This window comes from Melospiza melodia, chromosome 4 (assembly GCF_035770615.1).
Source record: "Melospiza melodia melodia isolate bMelMel2 chromosome 4, bMelMel2.pri, whole genome shotgun sequence".
Lineage (NCBI taxonomy): Eukaryota > Metazoa > Chordata > Aves > Passeriformes > Passerellidae > Melospiza > Melospiza melodia.
Window position 1 is genome coordinate 70,585,304 of NC_086197.1, and position 22,145 is coordinate 70,607,448.

At 42.1% G+C, this 22,145-nt stretch overlaps 1 protein-coding gene across 1 annotated transcript in view; it reads right to left on the minus strand.

The window, feature by feature from the left end:
- Positions 1–10,583: 10,583 nt before the first annotated feature.
- Positions 10,584–22,145, minus strand: part of HMGA2 (high mobility group AT-hook 2) — a 111,044-nt gene continuing 99,482 nt past the window's right edge. Inside the window, exon 5 of the mRNA XM_063155119.1 lies at positions 10,584–13,791. Within this exon, the coding sequence (XP_063011189.1) occupies positions 13,744–13,791 (48 nt within the window). The 3' untranslated portion in view covers positions 10,584–13,743. The remainder of the gene's footprint in view (positions 13,792–22,145) is intronic.

Sequence of the window (22,145 nt, forward strand, 5' to 3'; positions counted from 1 at the left end):
AGTAGAGTTACAAAATCTCCAGATGAATTGTTTTCAGTACCTTGCAGCAAAAATGCTGATCCTTCTGCTCCCCCCCAGATAACTCCAATCCTATAAAATTAAGAAAATACATTTTAGATTTTCCCTGGAAAAATACTGTCGCACTATCCCAATGTGCAACATTTTCTCTCCCAAAGAGAAAAATAGTGGTTTTACAACACACAAACATTAGCAGGCAGGCAGGACATTATGATCCATGCAGATCTGCACTTTTAAACTCAGGAAATACAAATCAACCTATTTCTTATTAATCTTATCTCAAAAATCTAGCTGACGGGATATACTCTTAAGTTTATTCCTTTTTTAAAAAAGCTTTTCCCTCCTCCAGGAGTGCTGGTGTTTGCTGCTTAGATCAAACTGCCAAAGCCAGCCACCAGGTTATCTGTTAACTACTTCTAGGATTAAGACATTCTTCTCAAATTATGTTTATAGGCTGCTCCCCTCCCTTTCTGCTCAAGTCCGGACCTCTGGTGTTTAAATTACATACTGTGCTAGGTATCTTATCACATCAATACATGAGATCTCTTCTTGCCCTCCTGTTTTCTTTTTATGCTAAAATAGATGGGTGCCATATGAGTAATCTCTAAACACAATTAATTTCCTCCTAAATTGTATCCTTTTAGTGGGGTCTCTAATGCACCTTTCTAATCTTAGCAGTACCATACCATTAGAATTGGCCTCTTCAGCTCTGGAAAAGGGCTCTCATCAGTGTGCTTGACACTGCTGGAGTAGCTTCAGTGGGTTTAAACATCAGGCTTATATACCCAAAGAGCTTGCTTGGCTTTCTGACAGCTGCCTAGCAGGGTGCAGATGGTTTTAGTTTATTCCCCATTTACCACCAAATGATTTTGCCCTTAAAATTAATAGAAGAAAAATATTTGGAAAGTGATAGCTGGTTGTTAGATATTACTTTTAGTGTTCCTGTTCATATTTTTCTTTTCTTTCCCATATGTGCTTTTTCTTGTCATCTTGCAGGACTGTAAAGTTATGATTCAGCAAAGTGCTGAAGGTGAGAGCATGGCTGTGCAGATTCTGTGGCTGCCATAGAGCCAGGAGCACCTCCTGGGTGTGCCTTTTGCTGGGGTGCTTCGCTTGGTCAGCTCCGTGGCAGCACCCCAGCTCTGGGGTCACTGTCACCCTCAGGATGGGAAGGAATGGGTGGTATGCAACACAGGGATGGGCTCTAGCAGGGGGGTCAGTGCCATCCCTGTGTCTGCCCCAGACATAGTTTTGGGATACAGCATAGGGGTAAGGAAACTTTTCAAATGGGATTTCAAGGGGGGAGGGTACCCTGTGTCTGTGGTTTATTGCTTTTGTGGGCATCCAGCCTCTTGACCCAGACCATCCCAAGGCTGGAGAGAAGGCAAGGCTTTTGATTCTTACAGAACTGATAGCATCTATTGAAATTAATTCCATGTGGGGAAGTAAGGACTGTCTCCACATAGTAAGACTCAGTGTGGAGCATACTGTCGAATTTGAGCTCTGACTCCAAAAAAATGCTTGAAGGCAGAATAAATGCTTCCTGGGGTTTTGAAGGTACCACAACCCATGAGAAAGCTAAGGCTGCATGAATGTGTTTTGTATAATCCACGAACAAAAAAAAATCTCAGAAAGCCCTAGACTTTTCACATTCATATCACTCTTAAATAAGTGCAAGTGTGGTTTCTGCAGTCATTCCTCCTTTATCCATGTAGAATGAGAATACACCTTTGCCTTCTAGTTGGATGTCATTGAAGTCTAATCTCTGTGTTCAGATGGGCCTGTAGAGCACCAGCACCAAGCTCCAGAGAAGTGCTGACAGACATTACCTCTGCAACTCGTGTACATTTTCCCTCTCCTCCTTTCAGACAAGGAGGTTCTGAAGGTGCTTTAGCCAGACTTTGATTGGCTGACTTCTTCAGTGGCATCAGGAAGAGTGATTTCATAGAGCTAAACAGATTCACACCACCTGGGAAGGTGAGACAAAAGATTTACAGTGAAAAACGTGCATCGTAATTTTACTATTTTCTGATGCTGTTTTATTCTTATGAGATCAGGGTCTGGACAATGATAGTTCAAAAGGTTTCTTTTATAGTCTTTTTTACAGGGCTGCACAGATGGAGGTTTAGACTCCATCCAAAGGCTCAGCTGTGTAATTTTTACTCAAACTCAATCCAGCAGGAGCAGCCAGTGTAGCAGGACTGAGCCTGATGGCACTGTAGGTTGAAATTGAACATTGGCTTCAATTAACTCCTCCATTTCCAGAAGTGGCCTGTTTTGAGTTTAATTGTAATAAAATCTATCATATTACAATAGAATATATATTGTAATATAATATATAGTGTATACAATATAATAGATATTGTATATATAATATATAGTGAGGGAATCTGATCAGGTTTGGGCCACAGTCTCCCATCCCTGATGCTGACATCTGCCCCAAATCAAAAAGAGCAGCGCTGATGAACTTCCCAAGAAGCTGCTGACTTATTTGAAATATGTGTCCTTGTTGTCTGTGACACAAGTGCACTCACTAATCAGCAAGTCTCAGCTGAGATGGTTGTTTTCCACCATGAGTTTAAAATACTCCACATGGCTCCTTCAAGCACTTTACCGCAGACTTTACTGTGGTCACGCTGCCGTCGCTGCGCACGCCGCCCACTCTGCTCACTGACTGCTCAGCTGGGGCAGCTCACCTGGCTCAGTCGTCCTTTGGGTGGGGCTGCAAACTTTGCATCCCCTCCAATATCTGTATGACCATTGATGCTGTTCCACTCACTTTTTAAATGCTACCCCACAGGCTAGACAAACCATAAGCAAATACAAAATTATAAGGAAGTGTAGTGACAACATGACTCTGTATTTTTGCCCTTTATTTCCATGCTTTGGATTGTACTTATGGTTGTTTGAGGTTTGAACTGACCATATAACATCTCCTTGCAGGTATGTGACATCATTGTATAGAGGGACTTCAAAGCATAGGACCATAGAATGGTTTGGGTTGGGAGGACTTTTGAAGGTCATCTCATCCAACCCCAAACACACGCGACCTTAGTGCTCCTAAAGTACTCGGGACACCAAAGAAATGATGGTGGATGGGAATACCTCTAAGACCTTAATTGGAAATTACCTGTGCTGGTTTGGACAGGGGTGTAATTAATTTTCTCTGTAGTAGCTGTATGGGACTAAGTGGTGGATTTGTGCTCAAAACTGTGAAGAATACAAATCTGTTGTTGCTGAGCAGGGCTTGCCCAGCATCAGCACCTTTCTGCTTCTTGTACTGCTGCACCAGAACGTGGGCTAGGGATACACCAGAAGATGGGAGGGGACTCAGCTGGGACAGCTGACCAAAGGGATATACCATACCATATGGCATCATGTTCAGTCCATAAAATCTGGAGGAAGAGGACAAAAGGGGAACACATGTTTGAGCTGATATCATTTATGTTTCCAAGTCGCCACTATGCACGAGGGACCCCTGTTTTCCTGGAGATGCCTGAACACCTGCCTGCCCACAGGAAGTGGTGAATGAATTCCTTGTTTTGCTTTGCTTCCATAGGCAGCTTTTGCTTTACCTATTAAATTCCTTTTATTTAAATCCATGAATTTCCTCACTTTTACTTTTCTGATTGTCTCCCTCATGTCACTGGGGAAGAGTGAGTTGTGTGCCAGCTTAGTTGCCAGCTGGGGTTAAATCACAACCTCACCCTAGCCTTTGATGAGTCACATTCAAGGGACAGGTGTAGGAATGCCTGCCTGCTGGCTCGGAGGGGACATGGCTGTCTATACTGACCCTGTCCCTCTCCCAGCCTGCACTTATTGTTCCTCTGAAACTGGGACACAAAGCCTGAATCTCATTCTGGATTTTATGCACCTACATTGTGCATGTAATGAAGACAACTGACTTATCTGCCTTTGGAGACACATCTGGAGGAGGAGTGCAGGGGTTAGAGCAATTGCTCATGAGTAGGAGTGCTCAGCTCAGCAATGTAATTGGAAACTGCCCATATTCACTTTTTTTGAGCTAAGTTAACATTACTGTCTCAGCTTCCTGAACAGTCAGTAGGGAGGGATGAGTGATTCATCCCACCCAGCTTAGACCCATATTTTAGGAAGGAAGGAATTGCCCTCTGGCTGATGAAAACCTTAGATGAGACATCTAAGTTTTAAATGACTAAAGCTTGGTGACACAGATCTTTGCCTAAATGCAGAAAACCTGTTAATTTGGCTACTCTTTTGACCTTTAACTGAAGAAAAACATGCTAACTTTTCATCAACACCAAACACTTAATTTTCTTATTTACTACTATCCCACTGCTTCCTGGTGTCAGCCTGCTCTTCTTGAAGAGCACCCTGAGTCTCATGTCCTGAGGAGAGCAGAAGCAGAGCCATACACACCTTCTTTGCTCATAGATTTAGTCTTTGTAGTCAGCACTTGGGCCAAAAGCATTCTTGCCTAGCTTTCTTCTTACCATGCTCACAATGCTATTTGCCCCACTCTGTCTCTCCTTCCTCCACTTCTGTTTTTGTCTGGTTGCTTTTCTTTTGCATACAATTTACTAGATTCACTAGGTTTTGTGTGTGGACCAGAGGCTGCAACTTTAACTGGTCTTCACTTCCATGAAATAGATCAATTATCCCTAAAACTCACTGCCATAAGCCACTCTGATTTCACCCACCTCCCCATCACTGTTTTCTTCCTTGCATCTGTCATTTGTGTGCATCCTGAATTGTGCCTGTTTAGCTTCATGATTTGTAGGTTTTGGTGTTACCAGAAAAACCATTACTGATCCATGACCAGCCTTTCAGGGCTGCATGTCCTAAGAGTTTATTTAAGGCCTTGAGACTCTCCATAATGTAGAGTTCAGAGAAGTGCAAGGGTGAATCTGTGCACTAAAAACTTATTTTAGTCAAGCCCTCATGAGGAAAAGGCAATAGTAGAGGTAATCCTTTACAGGTCAAGGCTAATTGCCAAAAAGAATTGAAATAGCTTTGACGTTGTTAAGGGAAAGGGGATAGACAGAATATAATAAATGCTTTCTGTGTTCCACAGGAAATGAAATCTTCCTATCTTCCTTCTTAAGCCTATTTCTTATTGAAATCAAGCACTATACTATTTATTGTGTGTATTGGTTAAGAAAGATGGGGACTCTTTTCCTGTCAAATACACCCACACATACCCAAACCAAAGTGTTTTGTGTCAAATTCTGATGGAAGGTAAAACAGCTTTCATTCCTAGCACAGACAATTAGGTGCTTATGAAACCATTTCATTCTAAAGATTTTAGTGGAAAACAAGTCTTCCCCCTAACCTCTGAATAATGATGCACTGAAACTTATTTATAAAGAAAATGTCCTTATTGTTCGGGATAATACAAGGTTTCTGACTTTCATTTTGTGCTGTGCAATTGCTGTGGTGTTGTTGTAAATACAATATAACACTTTGTTGAGAGTTCGCCAGGGACGTAAGTGATGGAGAATCACCAGTAGCCTCTGAAAAATGTCTTTTTTTTTTTTTTTTTTTTTTTTTTAAGTATTGGAAGTATTTAGATGCACTTATGGTCCTGCTATATAGTTACACATACCCAAAACCAAACAGAGATGCACCTCATGATTGTAAACCGCTTGCAAGAGTGAGAGTGGGGTTTGTGTATTGGCCACCTCCAACACAAGTTCTGTAGCATTGGTTTTTGCCACACAGAGCTTTGTTTAGGGCAAGACGCCTTTCTCTCTGCAAAGATGTAGGGTAACTTATTGACCAGTCAGTGGTACCTCTAGGAGCTGGGGGCAGTATAACTGGACAGGGAGGTGGATCTCAAGGGTGTTGCTTGTAACACAACAGCCATATGTGGGGACACCAAAAGTCTGGATCATGTGGGGAACTCCAGTGGATGATATTCCCCAGGGCTTGAATCTCAGTGACTTTACTGTCTGTTGGGATAAAAATACCAAATCTAAACCATCCCAAAGTGTGCACATTATGAACCTTGGGCAAAAATAATCTTATTAACTGTGCCCTTGAGAGACATTAATTTGTCTTGGACCCAAGTGCAGCTGCAGTCTAGGAGCAGTAATTTCTCTTGAACACCTCCTGAGCATATCAGGCCTCATAAAACCCTTATCTTATACTATGATGTAGCTTCAAAGACAATATTCTGCTGTTATGCAGGACCAAAGCAGCTCATTCAGTGCATCTGCTGAGCTGATTTTTTTTCAAATGTTGATTTAAATTTTACTTTTTATTATGTGATATTGCTAAAACTATGGTTTTATGGCAAATGTGTTCCAGTTTAATAAAAATGTGCTTATTTTTTTCCTCCTCCCTGAACTAAGAACAAAATGCCTTGAGGGACTATATATGTTTAATAGATTTTCTGAATTAAAACCCCCTTCAATTAAAATAATAATCTTTGGTGGTCCCACATAATACTTTGTAGCTGACATTTGTGTATAATGTAATGTAATTTTTTTTTTTTTTTGATGGGACTTCTGTCTTTGCTAAGTTTCCTCTCTGGCTAATTAATGTTTTTGCCTGCTATTGATTTTTCAGATCCACCCAACTTTCATTTGTTATTTCCTTTCACTGATTATTTTAATAGCATGCCTTAATGTAGCATGTGTTCAGATCCAGCTCCAGTTTTACCCTTGCCATTATTAACAATGTAAAGCTCCTCCTTTATGTGACAATGCTAATGTTTTTAGCTGTGCTTAATTAGCCCCATCTCAGTAGGGAAGCACTGTTAAGGCTTGTGTCCTATCTGTTAATGTTTCAATTTCCCCTTTTTCTAGCAGATAAAAGCTGATTGTAATCCCATGTGGCAGGCTTGGGGCACAGCCATCTGCAGTCTCATTTTAGAGTCTAAACAGGCAGATTGCTTCCCACTTAAACTGCTGCCACAGTAGACTGCTATCTTCAGGGTAATCATAATTACATTCATGTATCTTCAGAGGATGTTAATTACAGGAGGGTGGTTTCTTTCTCTTGAATCCAGGAACAAGTACACTGCAAGTTTAGAGGGATTAAGGAGGGGAAAAGCATTAAATCACAGGTGGGAAGGAAAGAAGTGAGAAGCATATCCAATAGGCCAAAAGGTTGTTTGAATGGCAAAGGGAAGTAAAGGTGTGAAGAAAAAAGACATGTTAAACCTTATTGTCACGTGGAGGTGAATCAGTCCAGAGCAGCAGAGCTCATCATCCTAACTGAAGGACATGAGGATGGTTGGTACAGCAACTTGGGTAAAGTAGGACCTGCATGCCAGGGACATCTGGAAGCAAAGTGGAGTGCATGCTCAGGATGGCTTCCCTCCTTTTGCACTTGAGAGTGAGGTGGGATGGCAAGAGGATCAAGGTTTCCCCATTACTAGCATGTCAGCATGGCACAAAGCCCGTGGATCCCAGAGCCAGGCAAAAAGAGCATTGACCTGTATTGACTCTGCTTGTTGCAAAGACTCCAGACAGCAAGGATCATAGGATCATAGAATCATAGAACAGTTTGGATTGGAAAGTACCTTAAAAGTCCAGCTTCTTACCATAAGCAGGGATATCTTCAATTAGATCTAGTTGTTCAGAGCTCCGTCCAATCTGACTTCCAGTGTTTCCATATCTATATGTTCAGAAAATGTATTTAACATACAATGGCACACATTCATTTGGCTGAGCAACTAGATGCAATAAATCAGAATCACAGAATGATTTGGGTTGAAGAGGACTGAAAGATTATCTAATTCTAAGCCCCATGCCATGGGCAGGCACCCTTTCCACTACACCAAGGTGCTCAAAGCCCCTTCCCACCTGGCCTTGAACACTTCCAGGGATCAAGTATCCGCAGCTTCTGGGGACAACCTGTTCAATAAAGTTTCAACTGGTAGTACTTCTGAAAAGAGGAGGCATAAAGCAACTGGACCTTTATTTGTGCAAAAAACTTTATGCTTGTCCTGTTTTTATCCAAGGACAGGGTTAATTTTTCTCAGAAGCTGAGAGGGAGCCATGTGGCATGTCCATGTTGTCATTCTATACCGTGCACATCATCACTTGTGAGTGGAGTTAAGAGACTCTCACTTCTGAGAAGGAGGGCATTGCAGTCAGAGAAAAAGCAGGTGCACGGGGGTCTGGCTGCCACTTTCTTAGTTGTCTCGGGGTCATGCTGCATCAGGTCAGTGGGTGAACAATTTGCATGTGAAACACCCTCTCTGTTGTACACTATTGTAATTAATATTGTTGCTGTTACTGTTTATTTTCTTATCTCACTGCTGTTTCCAGTAAGTTTCTCTTAGCTCATAATCTCTGCCTTTTGTCCCTCTCACTGGAGGGCCCTGAGGGAGGGAGCAGGAGTGTCATTCCTAAACCAGGACAATGCTTAAGTACTTCTGTATATTTAAAAATTAATGTAATCACAAAGATGGTGGGACATCAAGAAAGGAAAAATTGAGAGGTAAAATTCTACTTCCTTGTATGCAGGGGTGCTGGGGTGAAAAGCATCATTCAGGCTTCAGGTGAAGTGTGAGGCATGACAAATGTGGCTCCTCTCGTGTGATCGGGAGAACACATTGTTGCCATTGCTCTGGGCTGTGTTTCTAATAATGAGCAGACCAGATGGTTTGGTTTTGAAAAGAGCTATGGACAATTAAATAGCTGTGCAAGGCACTGGCAGTACCAGCTTTTAGTACTTCCTCCCCATATTTGCGTGGACGAGATGTGATGGCAGAGGAAAGCAAAACCAGGAACTTAATATGACACCTGCCACAGGCATCTTGGATAAAGCACTCTTGGCTGCTGGACAAATGCAGGCCTTGATCTGGCAGAAGCCAATTAGTTTTGTACACACAAATAGTCTCACTGTGGAATAAAGCATGCAGAAGTTTATTGGGAAGTTTATTCCCTGGGAAGTGGAAGTGAAGCAAGCTGGAGGAATGACTAAGAAGTAGGGGGGAGTTAAACACAGAGTAGCAGAAGCTGGCTACCCACTTGGCTGACCCATCAGGTGAGTGGGTTGCAGCTGGAGTATCACATCAGATAAAATAACAGGAAGAGCCAAGTGATGGCACACACAGGGAAGATGACCACCAGGAAAAGTGAACACTGGAATGATCTTTTAATACCAGTAACCAGGGTGACAAAGCAGAAGAGGACATATTATGTGATGAATGCAATTACTCACATCTGACTCAGGACTGAATGGGCGTTGTTACTTAGTGCTTTTTTTGTCATCTTATTTTGGTTATTTTACAAGTAACTGAGGCCAAAGGAAACGTGTCATGAAGCCCTTGGGAAGACATAGGTTAAGAGTGGAGAGTCTGCAAACAAGTGAATACAAAGAATGTGTAAACCTACACATCTCAGGAAATAATAACTGCAAAATCCCCTTAGGTGAGAGAGGAATGGTTGCCAATATGAATCAATGGACATGCACCACAGAGACTTAATCAGATGATGGAGGGAACTGTCCCACTCTGCTCTGCACTTTTATGGCTACACCTTAAATCCTGTACATAGTTTTGGGCACCATAATATAAAAAAGATATAAATCTGTTAGAGAGTGTCCAAAGGAGGGCCAGGAGGATGGTGAAGGGCCTTGAAGGGAAGCTGTATGAGGAGCAGCTGAGGTCACTTGTCTTGTTTGGCCTGGAAAAAGGAGACTGAGGGGACACCTCACAGTGGTCTTCAACTTCCTCACAAGGGGGAGCAGAGGGGCCGGAACTGATTTCTTAACTCTTGTGACCAGGTACAGGACTCCAGAAAAGGTCATGAAGCTGAGTCAGGGGAGGTTTAGGTTAGATATCAGAAAATGATTCTTCACCCAGAGGGTGATCAGGCCAGGAACAGGCTCCCCAGGGAAGTGGCCACAACACCAGCCTGACAGAGTTCAAGAAGTGTTTGGGCAACACTCTCAGGCACATGGTGTGATTCTTGTGGCTGTTCTGTGCAGGGCCAGGAGCTGGACTTTGACAGTCCTCGTGGGTCCCTTCCAACTCTGGATATTCTATGATTCTATAATTTTAAGTTTCACTGTAACAGGCCAAGAGACCATGGAAGAGCAAATGAAGAACAGACAGAAGAATCCTGCCAACTTACCTGTGGGAATCTTGGGGGCAGCTTGGTTTTAATACAGTTTCTCAAACTCTTCAATTTGTGCCCCAGACATTACCCAGACATATCCCTGTGTCTGCTGCTCTGAGTACCTGCTCTTTCTAACCTAATGCCTGCATAATGGAAACTTCATGAACTGGGATGCAAACTGCCATCTTCCTTAAGAAGAGAAGGCTCATCATCTTGGTGGACCTCCAAGAGGCAGATCTGGGACCAGGCAAAAACCCCCTATCAGCTTGGCCTGTGCTATGGTGCTCTCTGTCCTGCGGGTACTTGCTGGTCCCCAAATGCACAGTTTAGCCCTTAGCTCAGCACAGCGAGTCCTGGGCCAGGAATGGGTGTGTCACCTTTTGGGGAGCCTCCTTAAGATGTGTATTTCTGCTAAGTGCCTACCCCTGGGGCCCCTAACAGCAAATTAACTTCTCAGGCACACGCCTGTGGTCCTGGGACAAAAAAAAAAAGACTATTTGCATGCAAAGATTTTACAAATTTGGTCATCGTGACCAAACTTTATTACCCATTTTATGGAACTGTGACAAAGTCTAGGAATCAAGCAACATGGGGATCACAGAGGCTATTATGTTTATTGTGCTGAACAGACTGTGATAAACCATTAAAGAAACATTTTCAACAAGCAAGCGATTTGAAGTACAATCATAGACAGCAACTCTACATGAAGAACAAAGCAAAAAGTTAGAAGACACTCAAAAGGAAAAGCAAATTGTAGTTCAACATCTCGAAGCAATTTTTTTTCCTGCAAACACACCTCTCTTGCAGAAATGGTAGAAGAGTTACATGTCCAGTCATAGTTAGCAGTGACCAATGACAGCAAAGAACAGTCGTATAAAATTTATCTCCCACAAAAATAAACTATATATATAAAAAAATTTTATGATGTTCTCACTGACTCAATGGCCACATGCAATTTTTCCGTCTGAAAAAATGAGGTATAGTAGGCCCTAAGAGGTAGTAATGTGTTTTGATTGTACTACAATATATAGAAAATGTAAGACTCAGTTCATCAGAGTGGTAAGTCTCTTAGAGGTTGAAGAGTGACACACAGAGAGCAATTATTTCTGTGTCATCCACTGAATACCGTGGCTTAACAAATGCAACAAAACCCCTCAGACCCCAAAAGGGACTTGCTAAGGCATGATTTGATGCCCTTTGAAGTCAGCAAAATTCCTATTACTGCCTTCAAGTGACACTGGATTTGGCCTGTTAGAGCTACTTATAGCTAGGATTATTTCTCTTTCACTCGATATTATCATGTCTAGTTACAATATTCCAACCAGCTCTTTCCCAGCCGCTGAACCCCGCGCGGTGCTTCGTGGAGGTCCGTGTTCCTTGACACTGCCTCCTGGGGGAAGCCCGTTATCCTCAACTGCCCTTGGCTCCTCGCTAAAGCCGTACCAACAGACGCCTTCCTGAGAAACTACCCCTGGCCCAGTTATTAATACAATGGTACAAAGTACTGACTAGGAAAGAGAGGAAGAAGGGAAATAAAACAGAAATAGAGAAAATGAAATTGGAGGTGGGGGAGAGAGAGAGAAAGAACAACAAAAGTGAGAGAGGAGAGAATAAAAAACCTCTACATAAGAAGCATTTAAAATAAATCTGGCTGAAACATATTACAAAATCACATTTGTGTAAAATACACGAAAATACTTGTCAAGTATTTTCTTACAATCTACTAATTTTTTTTTAAAAAAACACATATTTGTGATTGCATTATGCAAAAGCTGAGCTTGTTGCTTCTCACCTACAAAGCTTCAAGTTTCTTTGAAGGTTTTTTTTGTTCATTTTTTAATATTTTTAATATGAAAGTAATTTAAAATGTGTTCATTTTCCACAAGTTATTTTACAAAAATAATTTTGAATTAGGGATTAGTTGCAGTCCTAACTGTTTCAAACGTCTCAAAACTGATGCTGAAAGTAACAAGTTCATTCCATTTAAAGTCTGGAGGTAGGTCTTTGTCAATCAATTAGTCCATTTCTTTAAACAATTCATTTGAGGTACAAACTTGGACAGTAATATTTAAACTTTACAGCTAAATTTTTTCTGTCATGTAGTGTCCTTGAAGAAAATTATCCTCACAAACCTATCAGCAATTCAATACAAAAATATATTCAAGTTAACAGTACATTACACAGAAGTCTAGCAGAGAATAGAGTAAGTACATAAAATAAAATGAAACAAAACCAAAACCAAAAACCCACACAAAAAAAGGGAGAAAAATCAAACAAACCAAGTGAAAGAAAAACACATAGTCATGCTGAAACACAAAAAAGACATTGCTTCCTTAACTGCAAAAAAGGTTGAAATAGAAATAAGGGGAAAATGCAGATACTCATGATTATCTACCCAGTAAAAATTTCCTGCATTGAATGTGTATAGCAGCATGTATTTATCAGTCTGTTGGGTTATTTGTAAAAATCAGAGGTAGTATTGAATAGTGGGGTAATATTGCATCTGGTGCTAAAAGTGCTGCTTTGAATGAAAAGATGGAGAAATGTCGCTGGCACAGAGGTGCTCAGTGAACCATCCTATGTCAAAATACATTGCTTAATGTAATGCACGAGCTTAGCTGAGGTACATGGTGTTCATTCTTACATTGTGACTGATGAGTAATGAGGAAAGATTCAATTCTTTCAAAATACTGGTACAGGGCAAGTGGAATTAGTAGAAACTAAGCAAAAATCTGGATTATTTTTCTTCAGATAAATTTATGATTAATTTCTAGGTACCTTTCTGTATGTTTTTAAAGACTTTTATCAATAAAGACTTATTCATTAATGGCTTAAGAGTGGTGTCAGTCATTCTTATTTCCATGGAAAACTCCTGGCTCTAAGAAAGCCAACTCCTTGGCTCCCTATTATCCAGATGATAAGGTCTGTTCATTTGGTTTACTACTGCTTGTGCTGATATGTTTGTATCTAAAACTATACAACGTATCTTTGTCTTTCTTCCCTTTTGCAAAATGAAAGTACCTTTTTCATGTTGATTTCTTTCTTCTGATTACCAGCTGAATGAAATGAAAAATCAGTTTTCATTTTTTTTTCCCAAAATAATAGTAAGTCTTAAAAAAAAAATCAAGTAAAAGTCTACAAGAAGGTTACAAAAGAAAAAGAATAGTATCTATCCCCTATCTTTGGTGTTCTAAAACAGGGAGTTCACTAAGTAGGGAGTGGGTTGCTGGAAGTGTTGCAAGGCATGAGTGTTACACACCCAGCCTTTCCTATTTCAATGCCCATTACAATGACTATGTTAAAAGTTTCTTGTTTACACGCAGTGCAGTGAATGACATAAACCTGATTTGGAGCTCTTCTTGACCCAGTCACCCTTACTTAGCAGCTCAAACAAACTATTAGTAGGTTAGGAAAAAAGAAAACAGTAATTAAAAGTTGCATCGTTAATCTGTGTCCCCTTTGTGTTACAGCAGTTTTTCACTAGACCTGGGACTGTGAAGGGATTACAAAGAAGATGATTAGTCAAATCCTTTTTAAGGTTATGTGATTTTTTTTTCCCCCAGGCAAAAGTGGAAAGACCATGGCAATAGAAAGTAAGTGGTCAAGGCAGTGTCTTCTCCCTTCAAAAGACCCAACTGCTGATGAGGTAGAAATTGCATGGTGTGATGTCCTAGTCTTCTTCTGCAGATTCTTGTGAGGACGTTTCTTCAGTCTCTTCCTAGAAAACACAAATAGGAAGGATAAATACCGTGGTGACCAGGCATCTTAGGCTGCCAGTTCAGCTGTCCCTCACACAGCTGACAATTACCTCTTGAGCTAATAAAATGCCCTTTACAGTTCCTGTGATGTCTCAAGAAGCCACCCTGGGGAGGAAGGGAAGGTACCCTGCTCTCTGATCCCCCCACCTTGCCTTGCCAGGTTTTTCTTCTACTCCAGGAGATGTCAAGAAAAAGCATTCTGTGCCATGCTTTGTCAGAGGCCTCTTATGGCCAGCAGACATGGGCAGCAAGAAAATGGAAAGCATTTTGAGCACATATCCAATCCTAAGCAGCTGCTCTGTGAAGCCTTCTCCTCCTCATTGGCCCTAGTGCTGCTTCATGTTTGCCTTCAGCAAGCCTGCCCAAATGTGATGTTCTTATTCTGCTTTTTTAAACAAATGTTCAGTACCTTTCAGGTCATGGTTGGTGAACTGGGGGCAACTAACATTTCTAATAAAAGGGGCTGTCAATGAAAAGCTGTTTTTTATCAAACACTGAACATCATCCCCTAAGACAGCACGTGAAAAAGATCTAGGAAGAAGAGGAATTCACCCCCTCAGCCAACTGAGACCTTTGAAGAATGACCAGCTTAAAACAGCTTATAACAGTCTTCATACTTTAATAGATTTGATTTTCCACATGGCTTCATTTTGTCTGGGTGGCTAACTGACACAATTTATAACTCCCTTCCTTTCCCAGGCCACTACAGTACACCATTCAGCAAAGCTTGCCTTAAAGCTTGCCTGCCTTATACGACCAAACTTCCATTCATTAGTGTCTGAAACACCTCAGCTGTGAAGGGCTCCTAAATGCTACCATGTGTGACACTGATGCAGAGGAGCGGCATCAAGGAAAAACACAGTGCTTTAATCATAGGCCACTGCTTACTGCAATCCCCTTTCAAAAGGTTTCGACCTCCCCCTGCACCTCCCTGCAAGAAAAGGCCAAAAGAAAGCTGTAAATCCAGGGAATAAACATAACTATAAATGAACGGATGACAGCTTAAAAAATATAACCATAGCAGCATCAAGCCATGAGATTTCACACTGGTTTTGTTTAGTCTGCTTTGGGTTATGTGGGAAAAGTGAAAAGCATGAAGGAAATGCTCCCCCCCTCTTCCTTCATGCCCCCACCCCTGCTAAAGCTTGGGCCTCAGATATTTAGGCCAGTAGGTTGATACCTCTTGACAAGGAACCAGGCCATAACCCTGGGGTACTCTCTTGAGCACCAGGCACAAAGAAAGATGTAGCATGATCAAAGCCATGGATAGAGCAAAGAGAGCAAAATCAAGTGTCAGCTGCCCTCTGACCTTGAATTTTCAATTCTTATATTCCAGATGACACTGATCTATCGTACAGATGAACAATTTTTTCCTCACAACAACTACTGTCCACTTGTAGCTGGGTAATATTCACAGCACTGGAACAAAAATGATTCTCAACTCATGAAATGATCAAGCAAATTTTACTCTGTCTCTGGTGGCACTGGGGAAACTGAGCTCACACTCCATCAAATCCCATTAATGCATAATGCATTTTTCCTGCTTATCTTCTGTGCAGAGCAGGACTGTTACAACATTTCAGTCAAGAAGAAAAATGGTATTTTCAGGCACCTACCGGAGGGCTAATGTGGGCTGCATGTGGAGAAACACAGGAAAATATGTCGGTTTGAGCCTTGGTAATTCAGAACTCAGAAGGATTGCGGCAAACCCCAGTTTTGCCTCCAAGCCAAGTATTTCAGTTAAAAAATTACTACTGTGGGTTCTGTACTCTTAACATAATACAGATAGACGTGTTTTGGTATTTGATGATGCTGTGGTCAGCCTCTGATTATCATTTCCTGGAAGACGGCAGCACACGTGTGGGTGCGGAGCGGCAGATCTCTTTTGTTTTATGCTTGGCTTGTCAGGAGACTACTGAAACCTGATGAAATCATTTTTCCATGAAGGTAGACTTCCGATCACAAAGTAAGAAGGATGGGGGAGAGGCAAAGTATGTGAAAGGACATACTTCAAAGCTCAGCCAGGGTGGCCACAAGAGAGCTCTTTTTAGTTAAAAAGTTGTCCACTCTAGTGATTTTTACTATGAATCTCACAGTATTTTTTCCCTAGTAACCCTTGCTGCAGTGACCAAGAAAATAAATGAGAATCTCTTCCTTCATACACTTATATGTGTTCATTTAATGAAGGAAGCTTCTCTCACCTGCACATGTATGTGCAAATATAGGTACCTGTAGTATTGGGAAGGATGAGAAACTAAAAATAAAGCTAACACCCCCCCCAATATGTAAACAATAAGCTAATTATTAAAAAAATATTTGAGACTGACAAACTTCAAAATCACATCACTGTTGGGAAATACTTTTTTTTATGAAGAAAAGCTTTTCAAAGGAATCAGATTGTTCATTCCTTGCAAAAGCTTACGATGCCTCTGTTGCAGATGAGTGTTTTAAGCCAACCTATCATGTAAGCTTCTTGTCAAGACACTGATGGAAACATTACTGCTGATCTGAAGGCTTACAATTCAAACAAAGGGATACTACAAATCAGACATATATGAAGGGAGGCACCTAAAGGAAGAAGTGAGTAGAGGCTCTGAAAGACTGAGTATAGATGTATATTGCAGGAACAGAGAGGGACTTTTTGCACTTGTGATAAACTGGTTGCAAATATCAGAAGGTTGTGCAGCTGGGATCTCCAACCCAACTTCCGCCTCTACAGCGCCCACCACCCCTGCAACACACACTTTCCAAAAGATGGAGGGTGGAGCAGGCATTTTGGAAACTGTGTAACCTTTGGAAGTTGAAAACCGGCTCTGTGCTGAGTCACTTCAGCCAGAGATTCACTGAAGTGCTGGCACCGTCAGGGCACTGGACACCTCAGGGGAAGGATGCTTACCAGTAGTAAGCACCCTCCAAGCAAAAGTTTTGGGTTGCACAGCAGCTTTAATTGAGGGTGTTTTCACTTAGGTGCATTCACTTTAGTTGTGGAGGCAGAATGGTGACAGGTGTAAATTGACCATAAAAGTGCATCGACCCAGTTTTGCCTTGAACGGCTGCTTCCCAGGTTATTTGTTTTCTGCTGCAGCAAACTAGTGAGAGGTTGGGCCAGCAGACTGCAAAGAGAAATCTGTCAAAGCTTCAAACCAGGCTGGATCTGGCCAACAGGGAAGCCACAGCCATGAAGAGCTCAGGGAGCATAGGACAAATAGTCGAAGAACAGGGTGAGTATTCATATCCATAGCTCAGGCTTTACTCCTGCTGCTATGACAATATCCTAGGCGACTTCCCATGCATCCATGTGTACATCCCCATACATGTATCTGCAGGGGCTGATTGGCACAGGGACCAGTGTGCAAGAGGCAGTTTCACTTGGCACACTTGGTCATTCATGGGTCCCACAAATGGATATGTTTGTCCTGGACATAGCATGATGTTTTATGACAAAGGCAGCACACTCAGCCATATCCACCCTTAGTTGCTGTAATTGCCCCATCAGACAGGGCAGATAGGGAGCTGGTGTCTCTCCCAAAACAGAGCTGCAAGGTGGCTTTCTCCAAAGCTCATAAAGGAGCCTTTTCCTGAGGGGCATCATTGGCAAGGCACTGGCAGATGTGGACACTGCCACATCTCATCTCTCACTGAGGCTGGCCTCCCACAGGAGAGAAAGGACAAACTTTGCAATGACTCACAGCAGGTATCTGCCTTCAGAAGGGCTACTCTGCAGCAGACTGGGATCACTGTTGTTAGCCCTGATTTAACTGGTGAAGGTAACAAAAAAGGAACAGGAGGCAGGACAGCAGGTTTCAGTTAGAAGTGCTGTCTGCAGCCAGTATGTTTATTTGGGCTCGCTAACACAGAATTTTGAAATATGACAAACCTTAGTGGGATATGGTTGCCTGAAGACAGCACCTGGTGCTGTTTTCGATGCCCTGGACATCTAATCTGATAAGATAAGCTAGAAAGGTGCTGGTCTCCTGTGTCATGCCCTCCTTCTCTGTGTGCATCCCTGTGAACCCCTGGGAAACCGGCACAGAGCAACTGTGTCAAGATGTGTGGACCCATGAACCCTTTCCAGAACTATGAAGTTGAATCTCTCCTTTGGAAGTCTCAGCGCTGTGGAAAAACAAACTGGTACCAGACTCTTTTCAATGGTGCCCAGCAACAGGACTCAGAGGAATGGCCATAAACTAAACCACAGTAAGTTCCACCTCAACATGAGAAAAAACTTCATCACACTGAGGGCAGCAGAGCACTGGAACAGGCTGCCCAGGGAGGTCATGGGGTCTCCCTCTCTGGAGATTTTCAAACCCAGCCTGGACATGTTCCTGTGTCACCTGCTCTAGGTTACCCTGCCTTGGAAGGGGGTTTGGACTGGATGATCTCCAGAGCTCCCTTCCAACACAAATGATTCCATAATTCTGTTATTCATTGCTAAACCTCAGAGGTGGGACCATCCAGAATGGAGATGTGCCACAAACGATTGTATTGAAATGTCAACGTCTTTTCAGATCAAAGTCACCCCCTGATCCCAATAGACTTCTTTCCCATGACATCCTGTGTAGGTGAAATGTAACTCTACCTGCTGCCCAAGACCTCTATTTGGTGATCCAGATTTGGCTGGTGCAGGCTATTTTTTCCTGAAATTACAAGCAGCCAGTAGCATCCTAGTGGCCTGAAGAACAGTCATACTTAGTTTGGTCAATGTATGTCCTCTGTGATTTTTTTTTGGTGGACACCCACAAACTGATAAAAGCAAAACCTGATGATGAAATAATTGTTGGGAGGAGCATTTCCCCACCTGTAGCAAGGTAACTGTGGCATTTTTGTAAAAATGTTTGTTCTGTTCTAATACCCTAGACAAAACTTCTAAGTCTTGGCCCCATGAAACTCACTGGCAATTCACTTTTTTCACCTTCTGCTCATGAATTTCTGACCTGCAGATTAAAAAAACTAAAACCCATTTTGAACTGCAGGATCACAGTAATGCTGCATATGGAGCCTCTGAATTTGCTACAGCTTTTATTTTATAATGAAGTATTAGCTATTGGCACAGATTTTGCTGGCTGCTTTCTAAGCCCAAGAGGGTATGCTTGAATAGATATGTCAAAAAGAACTGCTGACAAGAGCAACTTGCAAACTGTGGACCATTGTCTGCTGTTAACATGTCTGAAATCCCCTGGCATGCAAGCTAATATTTTCAGAGGAGTCCCTGAAATACAGGGATAGGAATAGATGGCTTCTAGAGCAGAGGCCAGGGCCCCGACTGTGCCCAGCTGAGACAGTCCCATCCCTACTGCTCCACAGCCAAAGCAACAAACTGCTTTAGAAATTCTTACAGCACTAACAGACACTCAGTACAGGTTTGCTCTGTGTGAAGCTTAGGGTGGGATCTGCTGCTTCGAGCTCTGCACTCTCTGCAAAGCACACTAGCGAGCTCAGTGACAGGTGTCACTCAGCAGTAAGGCAAAGTTTAACTGCAAAAGCTGGATTCAGAACTCAAAGTGTTGCAGGTATACTTCACACATCACAGTGAAAGGCTTTATGAGTGCAGAACAGATCACCATGACCATATACAGAAAAGGCCATACAACCCTTCCAACTGCTGGATTAAAAAATATTTTAAGGAATTATTTCAGTAGAGAAACTCTGTCTCTAAACACATATAAGTCAACCAGACCTCAAGCAAGCAATTGCTGTGCACTGCAGCTGCTAGCATGCTAGAAGGAGCAAAAATTCTTTAGCTTGGTGCCTAACAGGACAGTCAAAAACTCTGGCTACAGAGCAGTTCTGAGACACCCTGCCTTCTCCTACCACTGTTTCTGCAATCATTGACTAAGTCATGGGACAGCCCTGGGAGCTGTAAGCAGGCAGGTTCCCCTCCAAGGAAGTACAACTTTCAGTACTTTAATGACATTAAATATAAAGAAAGAGACAAATAGAGAGATGCAGCTTGAGGTTGAGATGCAGGGACTGGAAACCAACATTCTTGATTTAAATGTGTAAGTTCCTATTGACCTAGCCTCTAATAGCCCACTTTGTTATGTAAAGATGTTGCCCTTCAAAAGAGCACAGATTTGGCCATAGCATGATGGCATAGCAATATTTAGATGCCAGCAAGCAGCCTTGCTGAGCTGCTGCTTAACTTTCCTAATGCCCAAGTGCTTGCTGGTGGGCATGTGCAGAGCTACCCAATACTCTTGTGAGCAGTCTAAGGGCTATAAGGTATCCTAAAGATTGATTTGACTTAGTGATTTCCTCAAAGTTTTCACACTCGGGAAGGCAATGTATAATAGATAGCAAAAATAAGACTTTTTAATTTTAATAAAATTGCATACACGTACGCAATAGCACTGTATTGGAAATTCACACATGGACTTGTTTTGAAATCCCCATGCTCTCTGATTTGAAGCAGGTATTCAAGATGGGTTTTGGGTTTTCTAACTTCTAGGAAGATGGCTCTCCCATAAACTTTTGTGTATGGAAGAAGAATCTTTCTTCTGTTAAAATCAGTCCACTTTTATATAAAAAATCAATTATTCTGTGAAAGACAAAAAGGGAGTAGAAAAATAAAGCCAAAACCTGACTCTCTCCTGCAGGTCACCAGCCTGTGGTTTTTTAGCAGCATAGTTAGTAAGCAAATTAAGTGCGTCCTCTCCTTTTAAGGCTGGAATAGCAGTGCTTGACTAGCAAAAAGGCTGCTCATGGGGATTTCTGGATAATACACATCCCCAGCTGTTGGAGGAAGTGAACTAGCTGAGGCAGCTGAGTGAAGTTGCTGGGGCTGTGCTGGGACTCAGCTGGTAGAGGTCAGAGAGAGTTAACCATCCTAACACACACAGAAACCACTACTACAGATCCCCTTCCTCTGCTGGAGGAAGTATCTTGCCAGGCTTGGCCAAGTTTTGGTCCTTAAGCAACAAGTTTAGATAACTGGAGGGGACCAAGACATTGCTTAGGAGGATTCCCATAGGACAGGACAGGAAAGGACATTCCTCTTTAAGTTAGAACAGCTTACTTAAAATATAGATTCAAGTCTATTCTTCCTGTTAGATTAAGGGGGAAATAAAAAACATTTCTCCATCTCCTAGCTTATCTCCCACTAGGACAACTGTTTGATATAATGGAGTGATGATAAGGAATCTCTCTGGTTACTTTGAGAGAAAGGGCTTATCTGACACAGGAGTTTTAAATCCAGGAGGGCTCACACTGAGAACTTCCAGAAACAGGAATTAGTCTGACTGACATTTAGTTAAAACCTAAATGTACCTGCCTTAGGTTCTGCCTCTCAATTTCTCTTACAGATGATCTTGAATGGACCTCAGCTTTAGGTGGCCAACTTTGCTATGGATTATAAAGCAGCCCTGAAATTAACTCAGCAATGAGGTTCCTGCAAGGCAGCAAGTCACTCAGTGCCAAAGCCTGTGTGGCTGAAGCCTTTTGAAATTGAGACTCAGCTGTCTAAGTTACGTCAAGCCAGATTTCTTAAACGCGTTTTGGCATCTGACTACAGCAAGTGCCTTTTTGACCTAAGCAGGTCAAAACACTTTGAAAAAATCTGTTCCCCATGTGATTAAAAGGAGACTGAAAATCTTCAGCAAAATCTCAGTACTAGTCAGAAGAATTTTACAGGAAACAGCATTTAAAGTCTGCAAAGCACAAACCTAAAGTGAAAATGGTGCTTGAAGCAATTGCAGGTGCTATGCAACACTGACAGAGATGTATTTTGTCTTGGAGAACTTCAACCCTACAATATATAAACATTTCTGGTGGGAAGGAAATAAAATATTAAGAAAAAGAAGGCAGCGGTGCTGTTAGAAACATATACAACTGAGCTGGACTGACCCCAACTTTGAGAAGCTGCTCTTACAAACCTCTTGTGGATGCTGTAAACTGGAGGAATGGTAAACTGCTCTGCATTCACAGCCAAAATCCAGACTGGAGCATAAGGCAAGCAGAGGCTCTAATAATAGTCTCTAATCACTAATATTTGTGTCCATAATTAGATGAAAGAAGATGGATGCCAACCTTAAAAATTCTGAGACTTGCCTAGTTCACTGAAATGCTGTGGGTGACTGTGTTAGCTCTACTTTCTCGTGGCACTGGAGATGGAAAAGCCCAAAAGGCTACTGGAGCCCACAGAGGTAAACCTGAGCAAATCTGCCTTCACCTTGAGCCCTTGAAATACTTGAAACAGCACCAGTTTCTCTGCATATTTTATGCTGAGAGGCAGAGGAAGGATTACAGCAACGGTCTCCCAGAATGGGGTAGGGCAACACTACTTTGAGAGGCTTTGAAATGGAGGTCAAACCCACAT